General features: G+C 44.2%; 1 protein-coding gene across 3 annotated transcripts in view; it reads left to right on the top strand.

The window, feature by feature from the left end:
• RYR3 (ryanodine receptor 3) overlaps nt 1-23,520 on the top strand; it is a gene marked incomplete at its 5' end in the record, with an annotated part of 572,808 nt that overhangs the window by 449,375 nt on the left and 99,913 nt on the right. For 2 of the 3 annotated variants that reach the window (XM_081227519.1, XM_081227518.1), the window contains 9 exons: nt 49-229; nt 1,655-1,766; nt 4,258-4,378; nt 10,262-10,431; nt 12,846-13,066; nt 16,373-16,463; nt 18,150-18,290; nt 19,629-19,792; nt 22,470-22,548. In XM_081227519.1, coding sequence (XP_081083645.1) covers nt 49-229; nt 1,655-1,766; nt 4,258-4,378; nt 10,262-10,431; nt 12,846-13,066; nt 16,373-16,463; nt 18,150-18,290; nt 19,629-19,792; nt 22,470-22,548 — 1,280 coding nt within the window. The remainder of the gene's footprint in view (nt 1-48; nt 230-1,654; nt 1,767-4,257; nt 4,379-10,261; nt 10,432-12,845; nt 13,067-16,372; nt 16,464-18,149; nt 18,291-19,628; nt 19,793-22,469; nt 22,549-23,520) is intronic. The other variant, XM_081227520.1, reaches the window with a different exon arrangement.

Consider the following 23,520-nt stretch of genomic DNA (forward strand, 5'->3'; position numbering starts at 1 on the left):
CGGGGTTGTTCTCTCCAATGAGATGGTAATAATGCTTCTTTCCCTTAGGTGAAAGTGTGGAAGAAAACGCTAGCGTCGTGGTCAAGCTGCTCATCAGACGCCCCGAGTGCTTCGGCCCGGCCCTGCGGGGTGAAGGAGGAAATGGTCTATTGGCGGCCATGCAAGGCGCCATTAAGATCTCTGAGAACCCAGCCCTCGACCTCCCCTCGCAGGGGTACAAGAGAGAAGTGTAAGTGAATGAATTGCCTTCTCACCCCAGTATGGTTGGTGAGCTCTGAAATATTCTCAGTACACGCGTGATAAAGCAAACGTCCATAACCTCCCCCTGGTAGAGAAAGCACAGGCTCTTTGCAGCTGTGGCTCAAACAGTTTAGATCACTTTGTCAAGCTTGTTGTTATCTTGACTCCCAGGAAGCCTAGTGGTCAGTATCATCTTCATCCCTTTCCATTTCTCCTACTCCACTCAGGCCAATTGGCAAATGGAGGAGTCAGCAAGCTCTTTCAGCCCTCACTACACCTCCCTGTGGCATCCCCATGGGAGGAAGCTGTATCCAGGCTAAGAGGCCTGGACCAACAGGGTTCCAGTCACTGTCTAACCCCAGCCCGTTCCCTTCAGTATTTTGAACCTTGGTGTCCCATCTCATACCTCACTTTTAAGAGGGAGTACCCTCCACTCCCTCTTCTGAAAGTGTTCGATTTGATTCCTTAGGTAAAAAGAAAGCTGCAGAATGTGAAAAATCACAGCACTAAAAATCTTGGTATTTAGGGCTTCCCTGGTGGCACAGTGGTTGAGGGTCCGCCTGCCAACGCAGGGGACGTGGGTTCGTGCCCCGGTCCGGGAAGATCCCACATGCCGCGGAGCGGCTGGGCCCGTGAGCCATGGCCGCTGAGCCTGCGCGTCCAGAGCCTGTGCTCCGCAACGGGAGAGGCCACAACAGTGAGAGGCCCGCGTACCACAAAAAAAAAAAAAAATCTTGGTATTTAATGGTTAAAGACATAGTACGTTATCAGATTGCCTTGTGACCTAACTTTCATTATATCTTGTGAACATTTCCCTTTTATTGCAGCCTCTAGATTAGATCCCAGAATCTAGAGATGGGATAAAACTCAGCAGAGGTAACTTTGCAGCCAGTGGCTCCTTTTTTTGGTGTGGGGGGGTGGTTATTAGTTCTGATAGGTGATCTGGTAGAGTTAGATAGAATCCCGAACATAAACTGTCCTAAATTTCTCATGTAAAATGAGAAAAACTGAGGCCCAGAGTCAAATAGCTTGTTAGCAACAGGGCCAGGACCTGGACTTGACCCTTCTAACTTCTTGTCCAATGTGCTTTCCATGTCTATTAAGGAAGGAAAAGGGAAGGAATGGTTGGTAGGAGCTTTGGGGGTCACAGTGCAGCTCCATGAGTATGTGTGGTCTGCATGATCCATTCATGTCAGTAAAGTTCATGGAACCCTAGGAATGTCATGAACAAATAGTTGGGTCCTTTGAGCTTGGTGAGTTAAACCATCTCATTGACAACTAGGGGGAGAGAAGGAGCCCAATGGAAAGGATGCGTGATGCCCAGGGTGAGCAGAGAAAGTGTTTCTATATCGTGTCTAAAACATGGCCCCACCTGCCAGGCTGCCTACACTTCCTTGTGTTGGTTCTCTCTCAGCAGCACGGAGGACCATGAAGATGAAGAAGAGGTTGTGCACATGGGCAATGCAATTATGTCATTTTATTCAGCTCTTATAGATCTGCTGGGCCGCTGTGCTCCTGAAATGCACGTAAGTGATGAGTTCCCAGAGAGCAGATTTGAGGGGCTTGAACCAGGAACACTGTAGATTTCATGAATGTCATTTCTTCTTCCGACTCTGACATTTGTGAAGGTGCCTTCCTCTCTGTTCCTTTTAGCCAATATCAAAAGTAGTTTCCATCTCTCGTACCTGATTCTACAGTTTTCTAAGGAATGACTCCTGGGAAGATCTCTGCATTGTGTGATTTCTCTGTGACACTAATAGGGCATATCTGATACATATTTTGTTTCAAAAGCCTCCCAAAACTATGTTTTCCTATGCCTCAACTTGGTCATAATAGGACCAACTTGATTTCTTGTGTCTATCAGGACACTCCACATGGAAAATACTTTCTTGACAACCATGGTGTCAAGCATCAGGAAGGTAATCATGGTTCATGTTTGCTTATTTCCCAGAGGTAAGCTTTACAGACATACTAAAAAAAATTGTTTCTATTTTTATGGGATGTCTTCTCAGATGTCCAGTTTTGAACTAAAACGTTACGTTTTCACCTTCCTTTTTTCATCTCTGCTGAGGGTGGAGAAAGAGATTGGCCTTATTTCTCATAAAGACTCATATCATAAGTGAGAGAGGAAATAATTACTTCTTGTAGGAAAACAGAAAAGATAGCTTTTTATATTTAAAAAAATACTTGATTAACTCTTTAAAAGAACTGTTTGATTTGCTCATTCAGGGCTCAGGCGCCTGCCTCTCTCTGCAGTGCTCACTGCCTTTGGATTATGTCAGAGCGTCTCCTGAAAATACTTGTAATGCAGATTGGGATGACATAAACAGTGGTCTCTAGTATTGATGAGGTTATATATTTGGTCACTGCCAAGATAACAGTGGATATGTTGTATTTGTTTAATGCTAATGAAAGACAGAATCAATTAAAGTAGAGGCTTTCAAACTTTCTTTCTGACCAAAAAAAAAAAAAAATTTGTTTTGATCATAGTAAGAAATAAAATTTACATTGCAACCTAGTATACATATATTCCAGAAACAAAGTTTATCCTTACTATGGATAATGCACTCTAATATTTTCTATTCTATACTAATTTATTTCATGCTTTTTAATGCTGGTGACAATCCACTACATGATGTTACAGCCCACTAATTGGTCATGACTACAGTTTGAAAGACATTGCATTAAAGCATTCACTCTTATCTTTCTTGCAGTATGTCATGGTCTTATCTAATAAATGATGTAGCCTGTTTGCAAATCCATCTAAAGTGTTTAGGGAAACCATTCCAGTATGGAAGAATCTAGGATAAAAGTACTGTGGAGGGGAGAAAGTCTAAATCTTCAAAGTGAGGCTGATCAGAATTCTTAACTTAGTATTCTAGCTCCTACTGTGGAACTTGTACCTTACCCACATAGGCCCATCTTGCCATTTCTGTGCCCTTAAACAAATAAAGGAAACTTGAAAGGGGGCTAGGGAAATACTAGGGTGTCCGACAGTCTTGGGGCAGGGTGTCATTTCCCCAGATCACCTGTAATCACTTCAAAAAGCATGTTACACTGTTTGCCTAGTCTCGGGAAGACAGGCAGCAAGGGATAGCTAAGTCATCAGAGCCCCACTGGGAAGGCGTTTCCTCCTTGCTTACTGCCCCTCAGATTCAATACCTTACAAACACACACACACACACACACACAGAGACACTTCTCCCCTGGCCCCTCCTCTGTTAGTGAGGGGGAGGGGTGATGCCGTCATCACTGACAGCCTCCCCTCTGCCCACAGAAATGAGAGGTGGCAGCTAGGGTCACACACAGGTGTTCTCCTGTCTCCAGTCCTTCAAGCATTATGTCTCAGCATGTCATCCAGCTCCCTCCTGGGTAGAGTCTTTCCTGAGCTCATGACAGTTCCATTGCTGGCTAAGAGCCTGTGCCCAGAAGCACACCTGCTGCCCCCAGATCCAAGAGAATGTGCACCTGTACATCCCACCTGTGGCCATAAGGATCAGGTTATCCGTCCCCGGATAATTCCCTTGACATGTTCACGTTCTCTCTGACATCCTCTACACCACTTTTAGTGCCCTAGTCCCATCATTAATCAAACTTTTAGGAAATAGAAATTCCTAAGTCGTTTCTACATTTAGCAGAGTTCCAGGGTCTGGAATTGTGGCCACATTGTCACCACTCCTGTCATAGCCACCAAGAGCTCCTGGTATTGCAGTCACACTGAGGACAGGCTGCACCTTCACTGCTGAGACTTGATGCCAAAATGGCATGACCATTGCTGTCGCAGCAAAGGAACACACTAACCCTCCTTGGCCAGAGTCATTCCCTCAGTAGCAGCTCTTCTAGAAAATCAAGAAAAAGCTCCTCTTCCCTGTGGTCACACATGTCTAGAACAATTAGGGAAACATAGAAGTGTACCTACCCCATCCCCCCGACAAGGAGAACCATTTTACTGCCCCAGGCTTCTGAAGCAGGAGTGTGGGAACCTCATTTATCTTACTCTCCAAACCTACCTTGCAGCTTATCCAGACAGGAAAGGGGGAAGCCATCCGGATCAGGTCCATCCTGCGCTCCCTGGTCCCCACCGAGGACTTGGTTGGAATCATCAGCATCCCCTTGAAACTGCCCTCCCTGAACAAAGGTAAGGGAAGCTGCTGGAGGCTGAGTCCTGCCAGTCTCCCCAGGGCCACCTGCTCACAGCAAGACTCCATCCGCAGTGCAGGGCTCCTCCCAGCCTCCTACTGCAGAACAGGCTGCACAGGCGAAGTATCTTGCTCTTTTTCTGGTGTTGAGGGGGTCCTCTCCTCTGAGCTCCAGCCAGCCGCTGTCTCCCCTGTTCCCCTGCGTTGAGACTCCTGTACCCCATTTCCTATAAGTACGGCTAGTCCAGACCTCACTGTCTTCTGAACTCCAACCCTCTGGAAGGAGGCTGATGGACTGGAACCAATGAGATCTCTCACCAAACCTTCCTTCTCCTTTGCCTCTGTGCCCCCAGCTTGTGCAGCCAGCCAGAGCAACAAAAGGATAGGGTCTGAGCCAGGCTCCCCTGCACCACAGTACTATGTCCGTCACAGCCATGGATCATAAAGAGTTTTCCCCCTGTGCTACATGTGACATTGGGCATCAGTCCTTATTAACTTCACAAAACTTATACTCTCCCAAAAGCACACAGGTTCTCCATGTCACTCCACCTGCTATCCAGGCAGTTTCCTCTTAGCAGACGGAAGAATTGAAAAGATAGTATGATTTTGTTATAGAGTTTCCCAAAACTAGTGTTCCAAGGCACATTTTTATAAAAGATATTAATTGGTGTGCATGTCAACAAGGGGTTTGCAGTCATTCACTTTGGGGAATCTATGGAATATATCACATTTTTTCCATCCTTATTGAGATATAACTGACATATAATGTTATATAAGTTTAAGGTGTACAATGTTATGATTTGATATTACAAAATGTTTACCAAAATAAGGTTAGTTCATGCATACTTTACCTCACATAATTACCATTTGTTGTCGTTGTTGTTACGGTGAGAACATTTAAGTTCTACTCTCATAGTAACTTTCACATAGTAACTCTCATAGTAACTTTCACAATACAGTATTGTTAACTATGGTCACCATGCTGTACATTAGATCCCCAAAACTTACTCATCTTATAACTGAAAGTTTGTACCCTTTGGCCAACATCTTCCATTTCTCTCACTTCCCCCAACACCTGGTAACCATCAATCTACTCTCTGTCTCTGTGGGTTCAGTTATTTTAGATTTGACATATAAGTGAGATTATACAATATTTGTCTTTCTCTGTCTTATTTCACTTAGCATTATACCTTCAAGATCCATCCATGTTGTTGCAAATGGCAGGATTTCCTTCTTTTCATGGCTAAATAATATTCCTTTGTGTGTGTTTGTGTGTGTCTGTATATATGTGTATACATACCACATTTTCTTTATTTATCTATGGACACTTAGACTATTTTATTTCTATATCTTGGCTATTGTGAGTAATGTTGCAGTGAACATAAGGATGCAGATATCTCTTGAGACAGTGATTCCATTTCCTTTGGCTATATATCCAGAAGTGGGATTGCTGGATCATTTGGTTGTTCTATTTATAATTTTTTTGAGGAACCTCAACACTGTTTTCCATATTAGCTGCACCAATTTATATTCCCACCAACAATGCACAAAGATTCTCTTTTCTCCATATCCTCACCAGCATTTGTTATCCCTTGGTTTTTTGTTCTTGTTTTTGTTTTCTATAATAACCATTTGACAGATGTGAGGTGATATCTCATTGTGGTTTTGATTTGCATTTCCCTGATGGTTAGTGATGTCGAGCATCTTTTCAGGTACTTGTTAGCCATTTGCATGTCTTGGAAAAATGTCTATTTGGGTCCTTTGCCCATTTTAAATCAGATTATTTGTTTTTGTTTTTGCTGTTGAGTTTTTATAGTTCCTTATATATTTTGTAAATTAACTACTTGTTAGATATATGGTTTGCAAATATTTTCTCATATTCTGTAGGTTGTCTTCTCATTTTGTTGATTGTTTCTTTCGTTATACAGAAGTTTTTTAGTTTAATGTAGTCCCACTTGTCAATATTTGCTTTTGGTGTCATATCCAGAAAAATCATGGCCAAGACCCTGTCAAGGAGCTTACCCACTATGTTTTCTCCTATGTTTCTGGAATTTTTTAGTTTCTTCTGGGTTGTCCAATTTGTTGGCATGTAAGTGTTCATAATAGTCTCTTCTGATCCTTTCTATTTGTGTGTTATCAGTTGTAACGTCTCTTCTTTCATTTATAATTTTATTTATTTGAGTCTTCTCTCTTCTTCTTGGTAAGTCTAGTTAAAGGCTTGTCAATTCTGTTTATCTTTTCAAAAAGTCAACTATTAGTTTTGTTGATAATTTTTTTTTTTGTTTTCTATTCTCAGTTCATTTATTTCTGCTCTGATCTTTCTTATTTCCTTCCTTATAGTATTAGAGTATTCTGGATCTGACTATATACTTAGCTTTAACAATGTGTGTTAGTTTTTCATATTTTTTCATGTTATTAATTAGTATCCTTTCATTTCAGTTTGAAGAACTCCTTTCAGCATTTCTTATAAGTGAGGCCTAGTGGTGATGAATTCCCCCCACTTTTATTTGTTTGGGAAAGCATTTATCTCACCTTCATTCCTGAAGTACAATTTGCTGGGTACAGTATTCTTGGTTGGCAGTTTTCTTCTTTCAGCATTTCGAATATATCATTCCATTCTTTCCTGGTCTGCAAGGTTTTGGCTGAGAAATCCACTGATAGTCTAATGGGGGTTCCCTTGCATGAAAGAAATTTTTTTCTCTTGTTGATTTTAAGTCTTTGTCTTTGACTTTAGAGAGTTTTATTATACTGTGTCTTAGAGAAGATGGTTTGGGATTGAAATTTGGGGATGACATATCAGCTTTATAAACTTGGATGTCCAAATATCTCCCCAGGTTTGGGAAGTTCTAAGCCATTATTTCTTTAAATAAGCTTTCTGCCTCTTTCTTCCTCTCTTCTCCTGGGACTCCACTGATTCCGAACTGTTTCTCTTAATGGTGTCCCTTAAGCCCTGTAAGACCTTCTTCATTCCTATACATTCTTTTTTCTTTTTGTTCTGCTTACTGGGTAATTTCAAATGATCTGTCTCTGAGTTTACTAATTCTTCTGCTTGGTCCAGTGTGCTATTGAAGCTCTCTATTGAATTTTTCTATTCAGTCATTGTATTCTTCAGCCCCAGTATCTCTTTTCTGTTCTTTTTTATGTTTTTAATGTTCTGTTCTATCTCTGTTGAACTTATCATTTTGTTCTTGTATTGTTTTCTCTATATTAAGTTGTTTATCTGGATTCTCTTGTAGCACTCTAAGCATCTTTAGAATAATTATTTTGAATTCTTTGACAGGCAATTCATGTATCTCCATTTCTTTGAGTTCAGTTACTAGAAGTTTACTGTGTTCTTTTTGTGCTTTCATGTTTCCCTTATTCTTCATGATTCCTGTAGCCTCGCATAAGTATCTGTGCCTCTGAAGAAGCAGTCACCTCTTCCAGATTTTATGGACTGACTTTGGTAAAGAAAGAGCTTCACCTTCAGGTGGGGTTCATTAAAGTGCACTGTGACCCAAGGTCTAATGGTACAGGGCACCAAGTATGGGGGTGTGTGGCAGCTTCAGGTCCAGAGGGGGCATAATGTCTTATTGACTCAGGCCACTGGGGTCAACAACACTTGACAACTGCATGGACCTTGGCAAGTGCTGCCTGGGGTCCGCAGTGGCTTCAAGGGCTGTTGGGGTCCTAAGCAGTGCTTCTAGGTTCTAGTAGCTAGGGACCAGGGTAGGCAGTGGTGGTGACCAGAGCCAGTGGTACACATACACTTGGCTGCAGGTACCAGCTGCAGGTGCCTGTGTAGTGGCAGAGGCCAACTGCAGACACACACGTAGTGGCAATGGCAGGGGCCAACAGCAAAGACCAGAGCCAACCGTGGGTACACTAGCACCTGCGGAGACCCTGGCTATCAGCGTGCACTCCCGTGCCTGGAGGGTCTCACCTGGGTGCATGCACAGCAGTGGAGGCCAGTGATGAGAGCTGGGCTGGCAGCGTGCAGGTGCACAGCTGGAGCGACTAACCCTTCAGCTGAAGGGGTCTAGGTGGCATCTTGTACTTGCACAACCACAGAGGCTGGGGCTGGCTGCCAGTGTGGATTTTGGGTTCTGGCTGTTGCGGGAGAGACTCAGGTGACTGGGCATCTGTGAACACAAAAACCTGTGGGAGAAAAACTGGTGAAATCTGGATTTTGTGGCGGCTGTGCTGGCTTTTGGTTTCTTCAGTGGCAGAAGCTGCTGGGTCCTCAGCAAGCAGGTCACTGGGAACCACAGTGGCTCCTACTGTGTGGCTGATACTGGTAGCCCCTGCCCTTCTTCCTTGTTCCTAGCCATCTCTAGACACCTCAGCTTTGCCAGTCTCTGGGTGGGGTGAAACCAAAGCTAGTCCTTCATGCAGTGCCCCAGAAGGCTGGGGAAGCCGATCACCCACCACACTCTCGCTTTCTGGCCAAAGGAGCTGTTTCCAGCTGAGGAGTTTCACTCTTGCCTCTGTGATGCAGGCAAAATGAAGCTACCCGTCCTTCCCTTTTTGTGCACTTACTCTCAGTTTTTGTCCCATTCTGTTGAAGTTTCTTAAATGGATCCCTGAGCTCTCCCAGACTGGTTTGGTTCATGGATAGGTGTTTCATTGTTGATCTTTGGGGGGCGGGGGGCAAGGCTGGGGTCTCCTACCCCCCTCTATCTTGGGGACATCATTCTTGAATATGTCGCATTTTATAACTTAATGAAGCACATTAAGGTTATAAAGGCTCTGAGAAAACAGATGACAAAGGAAATAAATGTTGAACTCAGTGTTTCCCAAACTTTTTGAACACAAAACACTCATTAGTATCCCTTAAAAATACTGTTCTTCAGAACACCACGTGTCTGAGAGATTAATTCAGCCTCCGATGTTCGCAAACAGCGCCCCCTGGTGCTCAGGGGAGGAGAAGCAGGCAGCCTCCTGTCCAGAAGGTGTCCTCTCCTTGCTGTCCTAGAGCCCTACACACAGGTGCCTGGGCTGCATTAGGTTCTGGGCTGGATAGCGCTAAATGTTTGCGGTTCTCAGAGTGCCTTACGAAGTACAGTATTTATATACGCTATGACTTTAGCTTGATCATTTAGGGGCTCTCTTTCCTAATTTTTGGTGTTAACAAAACAGTAGGAGGAAGACTTTCTTTTTTATCCTCTTTCAAGATACTTTTTGTTCTCCAAGTCAAGAAATTTTTATTTTCTTCATGATATTTCCCCACTTTATCTTTGAACTACTCTGTTAAAATAAGGTTAGAATTCTTGGATGATCTGATCTAAATTTCACCCAAATCAAATAATAGTTTCTAAATACTGAAAGAGTATTTCCTCAGTTTTGTGCTATTTATGTTGCAATGGCTGTAAGCATGACACACTTTTCAATTTAATCTGCCTTACATTTTTCTCCCTGACTTTCTTCATCATTCAACAAAGCAATAAATCAAGCCCTGATTCCTGGCATTTACCCACCAATTTCAAGCTCCCAGTGTGACACCACTGAGCATGGAGTTGGACAGAGAATGCCCATAGCACCCTGTTGTACTGTGCTTCCAACATACAAATACTACAGATGTAAATAACCTCAAGTATAGTTTATAGTACAATAATTAGGAAGTGGTGATCTTTGAGTACTTGTTGCCTTTTAAAATATAATATACTTAATTGCAAATCATAATTTTTAATAATGGGCATATCTAATAACTGGCTCACAAAATTCCTGAAATTTTAACAGTCAGTTCTTCCAAGCCAGTATAAGCTGACTCTAGCACAACATTGTATTGTTTCTAAAATTCCTGTTTCTTGTCAGAAGAACAAGCCATAGCAGACAAGCTCTGTGTTCCATTTGAGACTGTGGAGCTAGAAAAGGGGAAATGACACTCTCTGTGTGTCTTTCAGATGGATCAATCAGCGAACCAGATATGGCGGCCAACTTCTGCCCCGACCACAAGGCACCCATGGTGCTGTTCTTGGACCGTGTTTATGGTATAAAGGATCAAACTTTCCTGCTCCACTTGTTGGAAGTTGGATTTTTACCTGACTTAAGAGCCTCTGCCTCTTTAGATACAGTAAGTGGTTAAAATCAGAAAATTGATTTTTCCATCATTTTAAATGATTAACATTGGAATTAGAAGTGAATAGTTTCTATCTACTCACTGATTACATACTAACAGTTTTCTTTAAAGGGTGAGAAAATAGAGGAACCAAGAAATGGCAGATGTGAATTTATTAGTCCAGAGACTTATATGTAGGTAAACTGGACCTCAGATATTCAATCTAGCTCCTTCTAGGGCAAGGCTTCCCAAGCTCAGCACTCTTTGAGGTGGGGGTGAGGAGCATCCTGTGCATCGCAGAATGTTTAGCAGCATCCCGGGCCTCTTACTGGTACTACATACCCGTAGCACACCCCCCCACAAAGCAATTCACCAGAGGTACCCTGGGAGACAAAGTCTCCCTCACATGCGAACTATGGCTCTGTCACTTACAAAAAAGAATGGCTGGCAGCATGATAGGCTGGAAATACTCTTCATACTCTCACTCCTTAAGTTACGTGCACTGACCATCAGGAAGGATAGTCCGAAGCTCACAGCATGACAAGGTCAGTGTAAGAGGCCAAGTGCAAATCCAAGTTTGGAAGTCAAGTGTGGGGTAGGGTAATCCAACTTCAAGAGACATCAAGACAGGAGGGCCCAGGAGTTAGAACACATAGATGCCACATGCCCCAAGTCAGGATGAAGCAGAGAGATAGTGTACCAGAAGTCCTGGGTCCAAGGAGGAAAGGCCAATTAGATCAGCGTAAGTTTTCAAATAAATCTTCGCCAGTTTAGGGTTGTTTTTAAAGAGCCAGTGGCATATCTTCTTGCTCAGTCATAAAATTTCTCAAAGGCTCCACCTGGTGTCCAACAGCAATAGAGGTCTGAGCTCTGGTGATGGGTGGTCAGCTAACCAATATCTTAACTGGGGTGGATTCCATTTGAACGTGTTACACAGAAATGGATGGGGTCACCAGAAATGGAAAGCAGTATGAGCCCCAGTCTGAATGGGAGCTCTGTCCCTATCTGTGGCATGGAGATAAGAAATGGTATATCCATGAAGACATTAGAGGCATATGGCCATTTTATAAAATTAAAACAATGCTTCCACAGCGATTTTTTTGAGGTTTCCTATAAATTCCTTGATTTAAAATATTAAAATATTTTTAACTTGTGGGACATTCCCAAGTTTCCTGATCAAAACATTCAACTTGTTTATAGATCAAATAAACAGCCAATACTATTCTAGAATTTGGCGTTCAAATCACATGCTTGTCTACACACCACCTACCACAAAAGAAGTGTTGTATTCACCTCCTCAGCACATATATTTTCACGCATTCTCTTTTGAAAACTTTTAAGCCACGGGAATCAAAGCTCTTCCTTCCTCATTTTAACAACTCTGTCTTTTAAAGTGATAAATGTGGAAGATTAGCTATTTCTTTCCATATGATTACTGCAGTTCCTAGAAGGCAAACTTTTGATAATTAATAGAAACACCCAGAGATATGTACCATTCAAAGAAAACAGTTTATCAGATCATAAGTTAAAGGAAATGTGTTACAGATACGATGGCTGTGATCATGACAGGAAATAAGGATAATATTTCATCTCTGTGGACCTCAAGGTTTCTTTGGCAGTTCTGCACTTTTCAAAGATGGTAGTTAAGCATGCTTTGGCTATAGTTAGTGTCACTAAGTGGGCCTTCCTTAAATCTAACCTGTATAAATGAGCAAGAGATAAAATTGTGAATGAGGATTACAGCAGAGTTTAAGAGAAGGCCCTTGATTTCTGTTCCTTGTACACTTTTTCCCCATGCAGAGTTAGGTTCCCTTCAGTGATGTCTTACCCTCATGCCAACGATCAGATTGCAAATTGCTCACAATGCTCAAAAATTAGGTGATGGGGGTCAGAGCTCCACTTCCTCTCTGTAAAATTGTCACACAACCAGTGAGTCTGAGAGCTTGCTCAGCTTGTAACCGTTTACTAATCTCAAAATCGCAAGAGGACAGACAGCTTGTGAGTCTCCATACGGTGAAAACAGAGAGCGAAAACCAGAATAATAATACAGTAGCCTGGCAGTTGGTCTTCGCAAAAAAAAAAAAAGGGTGTTGGGTTAGACTGGTCATCAGCTGATTTTAATAAGCGTTTAGGCTTCTTCTTTGAAGGGAACAGATGTTTGTGGACCATTTGGAATGAGTGAGCACCAGCTAGCCTTTGCTTTTCTTCTGGTTATTGATTGCTTTTCTTCTGTTACTGATTCTTTTTCATTTAAGATGCGAAAGAGACATAGGCCTCTTTAGACCAGGTAGAAAGTCGTTCAGCCTGTCACGGTGAAACACGCATATGTGTACACCTCCCCACCCTGCTAGATGAGAGCGCAGTACAGGGGGAAGCCTGGCTCTGTCTTTCCCAGGAGACTCATCAGCGTCTCAATCTTCTTTCTTTAGGTCTCCCTAAGCACCACCGAGGCCGTGCTGGCACTGAACAGGTACATATGTTCCGCCGTGCTCCCGCTTCTCACAAGATGCGCCCCTCTCTTTGCTGGAGCAGAACAGTACTCCTCTCTGATCGACTCTGCACTGCAGACGATATACAGGCTTTCCAAGGGCCGTGCCCTCACCAAGGCTCAGAGGGACACCATAGAGGAGTGTTTGCTGGCCATTTGCAAGTAGGTACCCGGTCTTATGTTCTTCACTTCCGTGTATGCATCCACATGAGCTGCACTGAATTGTGTAACCCAAAACCTGGTGAATCTAGTCTGAGGATATGCTCAAACTCTAAGGATGTGCTGGGTCCCCTACTTGCTGCAGGCTCTTTTTTCTTTAAAAAAATTTTTTTTTGAAATATAGTTGATGTACAATGTTGTGTTAGTTTTGTGTACAGCAAAGTGATTCAGTTATACATATATATATATATATATACATATGCTTTTTTAGACTCTTTTCCATTATATGTTATTACAAGATATTGAGTATAGTTCCCTGTGCTGTACAGTAGGTCCTTGTTGGTTATCTATTATATATATATATATATATGTATATTTTAATCCGAAACTTCTAGTTTATCCCACAGGCTCTTTCTGATCGCCTCTCCCTTGAGGCTCATCTCTCGCTCTGGGGAAGTGAGGCCGACAGCTTGGGCTCTAGCCTTGAGGGTTGGTGAACCAGGAGATGAGACTGATTTTCAGGCCTGAAGTATTCAGAACTAATAAGAACTGGAAGGACTGACCAGTTGTTTATTTCTAGGCAGGCCTATCCCCCTACCACATATAAGAAATAATGCTTTAGTTCCTAAAATGGAGCCAGAAGCAGATTTTCCTATTCTGAATGAGTAGACCTTTACACAGAGGCCAGACTGTAAAAGTGTCAATCAAACCAACCTACCTCTAGGCCTCACAAGGCCTGAAACAAAGATAAGAAGGCATCTCCATTCACCGCTACAGATGAGCATCAGAGCCAAACAGGGGAAGAGGGTAAAGTCACCCCCAAGAGGGGAGATTGTCAGGAAACTCCATCAGGACTGGTAGGGTCAAAGGAAGAAGGACTCTTCCCGTGGCGGGTCTCAGCAGCATAGTCCAGGACCAGGCTCTGCTGTTTAAGCCAGTGGCTTTCCACCTCAGCTATGTATTAGAATCACCTGGGAGCTACTAAATAAATACCCCAATGCCAGCCCACACCTCGGCCCAAAAAATCAAAACCTTTAGGGATGAGAGCCAGACCTCTAGCTTGTGAAGCTCCCCAGATGATGCCATGATGTAGCCAAGACTGAGAATCACTGCTGTAGGCTGTCCTGGAGTCAGGACCAGCAGGTGCCCCCTTTAGCGGCCAGTTGGGTCTGGTCCTGATTCTTGTTGAATGGGTTGTTTCCTAGTCACACAAGAGATAACTACGCATCAGCCCCAGGGGCCCTAGGGGCTAGGGCTGCCTAGACAAAAGGAATTGGTCAGTCCTTTTAGGACATCAAGTTAAAAGGCAATCTCACAGTTATATTTCAAATGTAACAATGGTCCTTCCATGTTAAATGCTTTATTAAAATTAACCTCTATCTGCTACCTTTCTATCATCTAAGGCCTACAGGCTTCAACTACTTTAGGGACCAAACTGTGTCATGCACAGTACTGTTTGCCTAGGGTGTGGAGTGGAAGGTGGGAGACCTCCACCCAGGCCCCATAGAAGGGATTTCTCTCTGAGATCCTCTGCCAAAATCAGGCCCTATACTCTGACACCATTTCATTCATTCCAATATTATTAGAACAGGCAGAGAATTAAGCTCATTTGAATACTGTTGGTCTTAGAAGAGAGACAAAGCTTGGTAAACACACTATAGGCCTCTAGGAATTAATAGGGTGACTAGGGTTTCCATGCTGCCACTTCAAAAGGAAGGACAAGAGCTCCGTTACTGGTGTACATGGGCTCCTACTTTTCTTCTGAGTAGTGGCCAAGGGAATAAACAGTGAGTCTGCACAGAAAGAAAGTCTTCTATCAGCATCGATTCTGTAATTGGCTGGTAGCCACATCGATCACAGCTATAGATCTTGTTCTACCTTTTGCTAGATCTGAACTCAGCAGGTATCTTAGAAACCAAACCAAAAGTCCTGTCTCCCAGCATAAGCTGTTTCCTAGTTAAAAAAAAAAAAAAAAAAAAAAAAGTCATGGCGAGACTGATGTTAGAGCAAATGTTTTTAAAGAATCAGATCAGACCTTGGGGAAATTAGAATTTTACATCAAACCAAAAATAGAGCTCACAGCCCTATTCCTGTACCTCTTAACCATCTGAGCTCTAGAAACACAGACAAACTGACACTTACGTAGATTTTTAATTTATTTTTAGTAAGTCGGGAATTAATCAAGTTAGAGATTTTTTTTATTCCTTGATTTTATTCGTTGGTCGCTCTAAGGTGATATTGCTAATTGGGTGAACGATGTAAAAAAAATGAGGAACTTTATATGCTTATAATTACTACATTTAGAGACAAGCTTTTTTTTTTTTGCTATATATTATGCCTGACTTCTTCACTCCAGGGCTTTTTATCGCAAGGCCAGCTCTACCAAAAGTTGTGAAACGGACAAACTTTGTTGTTCATCTCCATTCATGTCCATCCTTCTTGTTGTAGATGCCTCCAAGGCTTTCTTTCCTGGCATTTTAACATTCAACATCAGTTATTAACTTTGCCTCCATGGCTCTTAGGCATCTCTGAAAGGGGCTCATGGGCTGAACTTACGTGCCAAATTGTGTGTAAGTGTGTATTTTCACTGGGAAGAATCCAGAGGTTCCACTGGGTTTTGAAAGGTTTGGCAATCTGAAAATACAGGCTAAATCAGCGTTGCTTATATCTCCTTTCTCTATCTCAGAATTTACTTGCACCAAATACCAAGGCCATGAACGCTTTGATAATTTGATACGTTGTTCTCTAATTACTCAATTTGCCTTTTAAAGGAGTTTTTTGAGGACAGCCCCTTAACCCAAAGAAATGATTTCAAAAATGAGAATATCAGGGATCAGGTAGTAACTCAGAGCACCCTTCAGATCACACCAGAAGGTGGCCTCAGCTTCCACCCGTGCAGCTGATCACCTCTAACTTCTTCCTTTGCAGAGTTCGGGAGGATGGTCAGTTCGTAGCAATGGCTCTAAAATCACCTGCACTTTCTTTCTGTGATAGACTTCTTTGCACGTAATCAGTGGCTGTATTTTGAGTGTGCATAGACCCTAGGACATCCTGTCACATGGTGATTGGAATTTAACCTTAGGGATCTCAAGCCATGAACCCTACTCCCTCTTTCTGCATTTTAACTATACTCAGTTTTTAAAGTGTTTTATCATAGACTGTGGTGTATCCACGATCTTTTGATTTAGGAGCTAAGCGTTTTGAAGCTTAGCTCTAATATATGGTTATCGCTGAGTATTCCTTTCATTCCCTCCTCCTTATTTTTTTTTTTCCATTCTGTCCTTTTGTTTTTCTTATTTCGTACTGCAGTCACTTGAGGCCTTCCATGTTACAGCAACTCCTGCGACGTCTAGTTTTCGATGTGCCGCAGCTCAGTGAATACTGCAAAATGCCTCTGAAGGTAAACCTCTCTATTGTTACAGAAAAAACAGTCTATGGCACAGGAAACTTGCCTTGTAAAACATGATCTTCACAACTGGGGGAGCAAAATACATCTTAAATGGGTTTTACTCCTTTAAGTTGATAGCTAACTAAATACAATCTCCAAAATCAAATCCCTTCTTGAGTGTCAAGGTTGGAAAGACTAGTTCTGCTAGATTCATTAACTGCTCCAATTTTCCTTAGTCGATTTCTACCAATTCCTTGTTATTTAGCAGAGGTGAGTGAGGGCACTTGGATTTTGTACTTTCCTGCCCTAATTAGGTTTTCAGAATGTTTTTAATCTCAAAAACCTTTGAAGGCCCTGTGATTCTTCATTTAGGCTACAGAAAATAAAATGTCTCTTTTCTATTCCATACTGTGTTGTACTTTTTTTTTTCCTTCTGTTACAGGTCCTTTGTATCACTTTTTTTTTTTTTTTACTACTTTTCTCTTGTTTTATTAATGAAAAGTAAGGCCACAGAGCCCTCTCTTTGCCACCTGATTGCTGATTTTCCCACAAATTACCAACATTTTGTTGCTGGTATAGGGAGCATCCGAGCCTAGGTAGAAGGACACCAGAGTCAGCCACCCACACAGAGGGCAGTGTTTTTCATCTTTTACCTCTGAGGCACCTGCCATATTAGCATATTCAAAAGGGTCAGCAGTGGCCAGCCACACCTGAAGATTCTGCCCAGTGATTTCAACAGAACTTCTCCCTCTTTTCAGAAATATCACTAGTTCAAGCAAGGATTTCAAGAAGCATTTTACTGGGATAAACAGAATTCCCAGAAGCTTTTAGTTCATCCTCTTTCTCCACGGCACGCAGAAGATAGCTTGTATGCTGTCAGAGATTCCACAGTCCTCCACGGGCTCATTCTTCTCTCTAACCCTAACACTCCCAGTTTTCATCTGAAAAAAATCCTTCAGCTAAAAACCACAGTTTTTACAGTTCAACCTGGCATTGCTTCCTTGGCAGACCTGTGCCGTCCGCTGGATTCTGTCTCCCAAAGAAACATCATCGATAGCACTCAATAAGCTCACCTTTACCCCTTAGATCAGCAGGATTTTTCTTGGAGGATGTGGATCCCGCCGGCGAGATGGGACCATTGGCAGTGTACGTGTGCCCTCTGTTGGCCATGTGGGGAACTGCTGCAACATGGCTGGACCATCAGAAGGCTCAAGTGAAAGGCAGGGAAGCCAGGGGCAGTCATCAATGCTGAGAAAATCTGCAGGCCCACAGCCTACTCCCCACCCTCCCCTCCCCATGTCAGCATTACCAGGATCTCCCAGATTTATTATAAGCAAAGATCTCAGAAGAAATTCTTCCCATCCCTGACTGGCTGGAACAGCACACGGTGACTACTTACGGAGGGTAGCATTTTCTCAGTAGGAGTAGAAACAGTTCCTCTCCATTTTCCAGGAAATGCGAGGGATGAGTTAGGAGGCACAAGAATTAATCAGGTAGATTCCGTTCAGGCTGGAGCTCATCAGGCACAAGAGCAGACCATTCCCAGGGGCGTTTGGGGGCCTCTCTGTAGATAACCGAACTGTTTCCATTGTTGGTTTCACTCTCCCCTTGCTGTTTTCTTCTCCCCTGTGTGCTCTTGATACCTGTGGATCATCTCTGCCCCACCCCACTGGTGCACATCTGTTCTCAACCTCCCAGCTTCTGACAAATCACTACGAACAGTGCTGGAAGTATTACTGTCTGCCGTCAGGCTGGGGGAGCTACGGTCTGGCTGTGGAGGATGAGCTGCATCTGACAGAGAAGCTCTTCTGGGGCATTCTTGACTCCCTTTCCCATAAGGTAATGGCAGTGCTTCCTGAACAGAGAAGGGGGGTTGCCCAACCTCGGTGATACAACCACCTGCACGTAACAGTAGCTGATACCTAGTCAGCCTCTATCTACCATGTGCCCAGAACTGTGCCAAGCACTTCACAAGCGGATCACATTCATTACCCCAACTCTCTCAAGTAGGAACTACCCCGACTCTCATTTGACAGGTGAGAGAAAGAGCAGTTGATGACTTGCCAGACTCACCAAGCGAATATATGGAAGGGCAACTTCCAGAGTGAACCACAGAAATATTTCCTGGTTCCAGTATTAATGACTTAGCCCGCCCCCCATTCCTTCCCTGCTATGTTGTGTGGCCCCGGTTAGCTGGCCTTCACCAAGTTCAAGCCGAGAGAAGTCCTAGCGTCTGCCCTGATGCAGGGACGTGGGATTCCCAGGGGACCTTACGCCATTCAGGCGAGGTGCTTCCCAGCCACTGAGGTGAAGGAGCTTGAGGGGGCACGCGGGGCTCTGAATCCCAAGCCTTCCCATGCAGTCTGATTGGATTACAGCCCCGACCTGTATGTAGGCAGCCTCACACCTGCCTCCCCTTCCCTTACCCCAGATTTAGATTTGTGATGTCACCAGCTTTAGACAAGATCGGGAACATTCAGGGTGGTATGGCCGTAGACAGGTCACCAGCTTTAAAGGTAGAAAATGAGAAGTTTTTTGGGTTTTCGTACAGAAGTCTGGAGCAGGTGTACAGCTGCAGTCTGGTGTTTACCTACACTTACACGATCTTCCCTCCTATCTTCCTTTGGTCTAGTACAAGCAGATCAAAGGTTGTCCCTCACCTGACATATTTTAACTGAGATTCCTTCCTGGCCGGGTTCAGGAGAGAATGTCTGTGACACAGAGCAGTCTGCTGATGGTGTCAGCATATGACCTGCATCAGCTACTGAGGGAGCCAGCAAAGCTGCTGTGCCCTCTCTAGGCACAGGGTGGGTCACTTTCTATAACCATCTATGGCCGACAAGTTTGTAGACTCTGTTGGCCTAGTGAGAACCACTTTCACCTTTAGACATTCCTGCAATTAACTAGTTAGGAGATATTGATTTAAACCTTGATCTAAGGTTTCTCAACCTACCGCAAACGGTGACTTGAAGGCTTTACAGATTGTCACTTTTCTGTGACAAGGATACCTCAGTTTCCACCAGAATGGATTACAGGCCTTACATGTTCCCCATTTTGGTTAACCTGGGCAAATGCACGTGTTTTTTTTTTTTCTTCCCAGCTAATCGGTGAGTGGTTCTGCCTGGCGGGCTATGGTTTTGGTGTGTGTGCTAACGTGGTCTTTGTCTTTCCTCACAGAGGTATGACCCAGATCTTTTCCGAATGGCCCTGCCCTGTCTCAGTGCTATAGCTGGGGCCTTGCCACCAGACTATTTAGATACCAGAATCTCAGCCACATTGGAGAAACAGATCTCAGTGGACGCAGATGGCAACTTTGACCCCAAGCCTATCAACACCACGAAGTGAGTCCAGAATCATCTCTAAGCTGGTCCTAGATTTTGCCCCATGGCCAGTGTTTCTCTTTCAGAAGGTAGCCAGGAATGTAAGCGTCCCTTCCTTCCCTCCTGCCAGCATGGTTCATCATGTCCCTCGACACTACAAGTCACATTAGGTGCTAGAGTTTGTCCTCAACTCCTGAAAGATTAATCCATCCATATCTGATTATATGCTGTATTATTATATTCTGGGCTTTTTTTTTTTTTTTTTTTTTTTTTTTTCTTTTTGCGGTATGCGGGCCTCTCACTGCTGTGGCCTCTCCCGTTGCGGAGCACAGGCTCCGGACGCGCAGGCCCAGCGGCCATGGCTCACGGGCCCAGCCGCTCCGCGGCATATGGGATCCTCCCAGACCGGGGCACGAACCCGTATCCCCTGCATCGGCAGGCGGACTCTCAACCACTGCGCCACCAGGGAGGCCCTGGGCTTTTTTTTAGAGGGTGAGGTTGGCTTATTTATTACAAGAGGTGGATGCTCTCCACATATGTCACCTGAGGCACTGCAAGAACCCTGACAAATGATGCAATTAATTTATTAATGAGTTTTTTGACGAAATCTTTGCTCTTGTGAATTAGGCCTGTACAGTACTAATAACATCATACATCAAAACATCTCCATAAATAACACTCAGCTGAGCTCCAGCAGGACTTCAGGGTGTGAGGGCAGAACAACATGGGGTCCTTATTTGAGCGATTGGACCTGCTCTTTGCCAACGGATGCTGGATCTTTGGAAAAACTCTACAATAGCGCTTTTGCATTTCTCGCCCTGATTCTCCAGCATTCCTCACTGGTGGTGATTAGGCCACGGACGAAGTATTAGACAAGATCTGCTCAATTTTGCCTTTGGTGGTACAACCCCAATTATGATTATGGGTCGTGGGGCATACAGGCTTCTTCTCCAGATGCAGCTGCAACGAAAAGCTCCCAAACTGCTGTAGAATGAGCAGGGAAAAGAAGGCATCCTCTGTGAGCCCCTTGGACTTATGTTTTATGGAAGTAGTTCTCAGATGAGAGCCATAGCCTGAGCCCTTCCCCAGAGCTGTCAGCTTGTGATAACATATAAAATTCATCTTTGGGAAAAGTAAATACATATTCCATCAGCAGAGCCTTGAGCTGAGCGGATGATGGGAAACCGAATTGAACCTGCTATAGGGAAGATGTAAGGGGTGTGGTGAGCCTTCAAGCTAAGGCCAAAGGGAAGGCAGGTATTGATTTGGAGAACTTGGCCCTGTGAAAACGTAAGTGTGCTGAAGAAGGACAAAAGGTGTGATCACTTGGACGCTTTTATAAACATTATGAGACAATGTGGTACTCAAGCAATGGTGTGCTAATGATGACTCATTCGGTGTTTTATTTTTTGTTTTTGTTTTTGTTTTTTGCGGTACGCGGGCCTCTCACTGTTGTGGCCTCTCCTATTGCGGAGCACAGGCTCCGGACGCGCAGGCTCAGTGGCCATGGCTCAAGGGCCCAGCCGCTCCGTGGCATGTGGGATCTTCCCGGACCGGGGCACGAACCCGTGTCCCCTGCATCGGCAGGCAGACTCTCAAACACTGCGCCACCAGGGAAGCCCTGGTGTTTTTTTGAGAGTTCTGATTTCTTCAAATAGACCTCTGACATCAGTATGGCTCTTTGAGTAATACGAATAATGGGGACTGTGACCAAAACTTAAACAGAAAAGGGCCTTATTGCAAGGATGTGGGGTCATTATTAAAACCTAGCGAAAGACTGACTAAGCAGGCCTCAGCAAGGGCAGGAACTAAGGCAGAGTGACCAGATGGACGTTCTCCAGGTGTCCACATTGGATGAGTCACCCTGAAGAGTTTGCTGTCCTGGTCTCAACTCAACTGAGGATTCACTTTCCAAGTTCCCTGGTGGTCTAGTGGTTAGGATTCAGTGCTTTCACTGCTGTGGCCCAGGTTCAATCCCTGGTCGGGGAACTGAGATCCTGCAAGCCGTGCAGTGCAGCCAAAAAAAAAAAAAAGATTCAAATTCCAGGAAGAGTGAGTCTGACTGGTCTCGTCAGAGCCAATCCTTAGAGACAGTTCACATAAGACTGCACGCAAGTCAGGAAGACTTATTCCTTAGAGCAAAGTGGAGGCGTATTGCCAACAGAAGGGGCAAAAGCTGCAGGGCTAACAGAACTGACAGGTGTGCCTACTGGGTTGCCATGATTTTAGTATTTAAACATGAATCACCAAACCCCAAAAGGTAGACAAGCACTATTTTGTATCATTTGGTCCTGTAGCTACCCACTTCTGCCATCCGCAGATCGGAGCTGTGATACGGCAGGACAGTGTCTTTGGATGAAGGGATTCTCACGGTCTAACCCGGACAGGTCTGGCCCAGGAGCCAAAGTGGTTCTTAGGAGCCAAGGGAACCCAGAGCAGCTGGAGGGAGGCCACCTGTGAAGCAGAGGCTGCTGCAGAGACGCCCTCTGATTAGCCATGGGTGTGTCTGTGACCTAGTCCTGGATATGCTTTGAGCTCAGGAAGGTCACTGCGTCTGGGGTCCAACTTCAAATTTGGGGTTAGCTGGTTGATCACATGCAACTTCTGATGGCTGATTGTTAGCTCTGGCCACCTTTTCGGCACATGTGGCTGAAGTGCTTGGGGAGGTTGTAATTTTATTTTTCCCCTCATTTCACAGTTTCTCCTTGCCTGAAAAATTGGAATACATCGTCACCAAGTATGCTGAGCACTCACATGATAAATGGGCCTGTGATAAGGTAGGGATCATCATCCAACCGAAAACTGTCAGGGGAAAAAAAACAAAACAAAACAACAGCCCAAGAACATGAAAGGGTCCAATCCTGGAAGTCTGCCTGACTTGTCTAAGTGACAGACTCGTCATGCCAATGGCATTCATTATTTCTGAGCGGCAATTTCCCAGGGTTGGTGGAGATCGGAGAAATGGGCGGGGGCAGTTGCTGATGTGGCTTTTTGTGTCTCTCAAGAAAACGATAGCTTCTGGGAGTGTTAATGTCTGTCTTCAGGTTGCATTTCCTGGAGTCGGCGCCCAAGCACATGCTTGCGTGTGTTTGACATAAAGGCTTAACGTGGGGCCGGAGGCTTTTATTAAATGTTTCCTTTGAATGTAGTGTCGGAAAAAGGGAAAATTGAATGGAAAGCTTTACCCTTGCATTTTGCCAGCAAGCTGAATTTTATTCTAGGGAGGACACACGGCTTCCTGTGGCGGGCAGTGCTGGAACTTCCAGACTCTCCCTTACTAGTAAGCCTGTCCAGCTGGTGTTTAAAATTCTTCACCACATGAGGTCAGGCTGCTAATAAGTTTAATTGCTCTGTCAGTCCTTTAATGCTGGCAGGCACATGGGGAGGAATGCCAAAGACATCTCGGAGTCCTGTGGGCAGCCAGTTAAGCACTGGGCCTTTGCCCAGCTGCAGTTTACAGCCCGTAACGGTGGACCTGTCTCCACAGCAAGGCCACAGAAACCACCTGCCTGGATGCACCCTGGATGAGAGACAGCTTGAAGCCCTGGCTCAGCCTCTGCTCTGATTCTTTCCTGAACCCCTGTTTAGAGCTCATGATGACTCCAATTGTTGTATCTGTAGAATGGGCTAATACTCATGATTCTAGAGCAGAGGTTGGCATGCTTTTTCTATAAAGGACCAGAGAATAAACATTTTAGGCTTTGTGGGCTGGACAGTCTCCACTGCAACTACTCATCTCTGCTGGCGTA

Source organism: Mesoplodon bidens (genome assembly GCF_964165515.1).
Source record: "Mesoplodon bidens genome assembly, chromosome: 3".
Classification (NCBI taxonomy): domain Eukaryota; kingdom Metazoa; phylum Chordata; class Mammalia; order Artiodactyla; family Ziphiidae; genus Mesoplodon; species Mesoplodon bidens.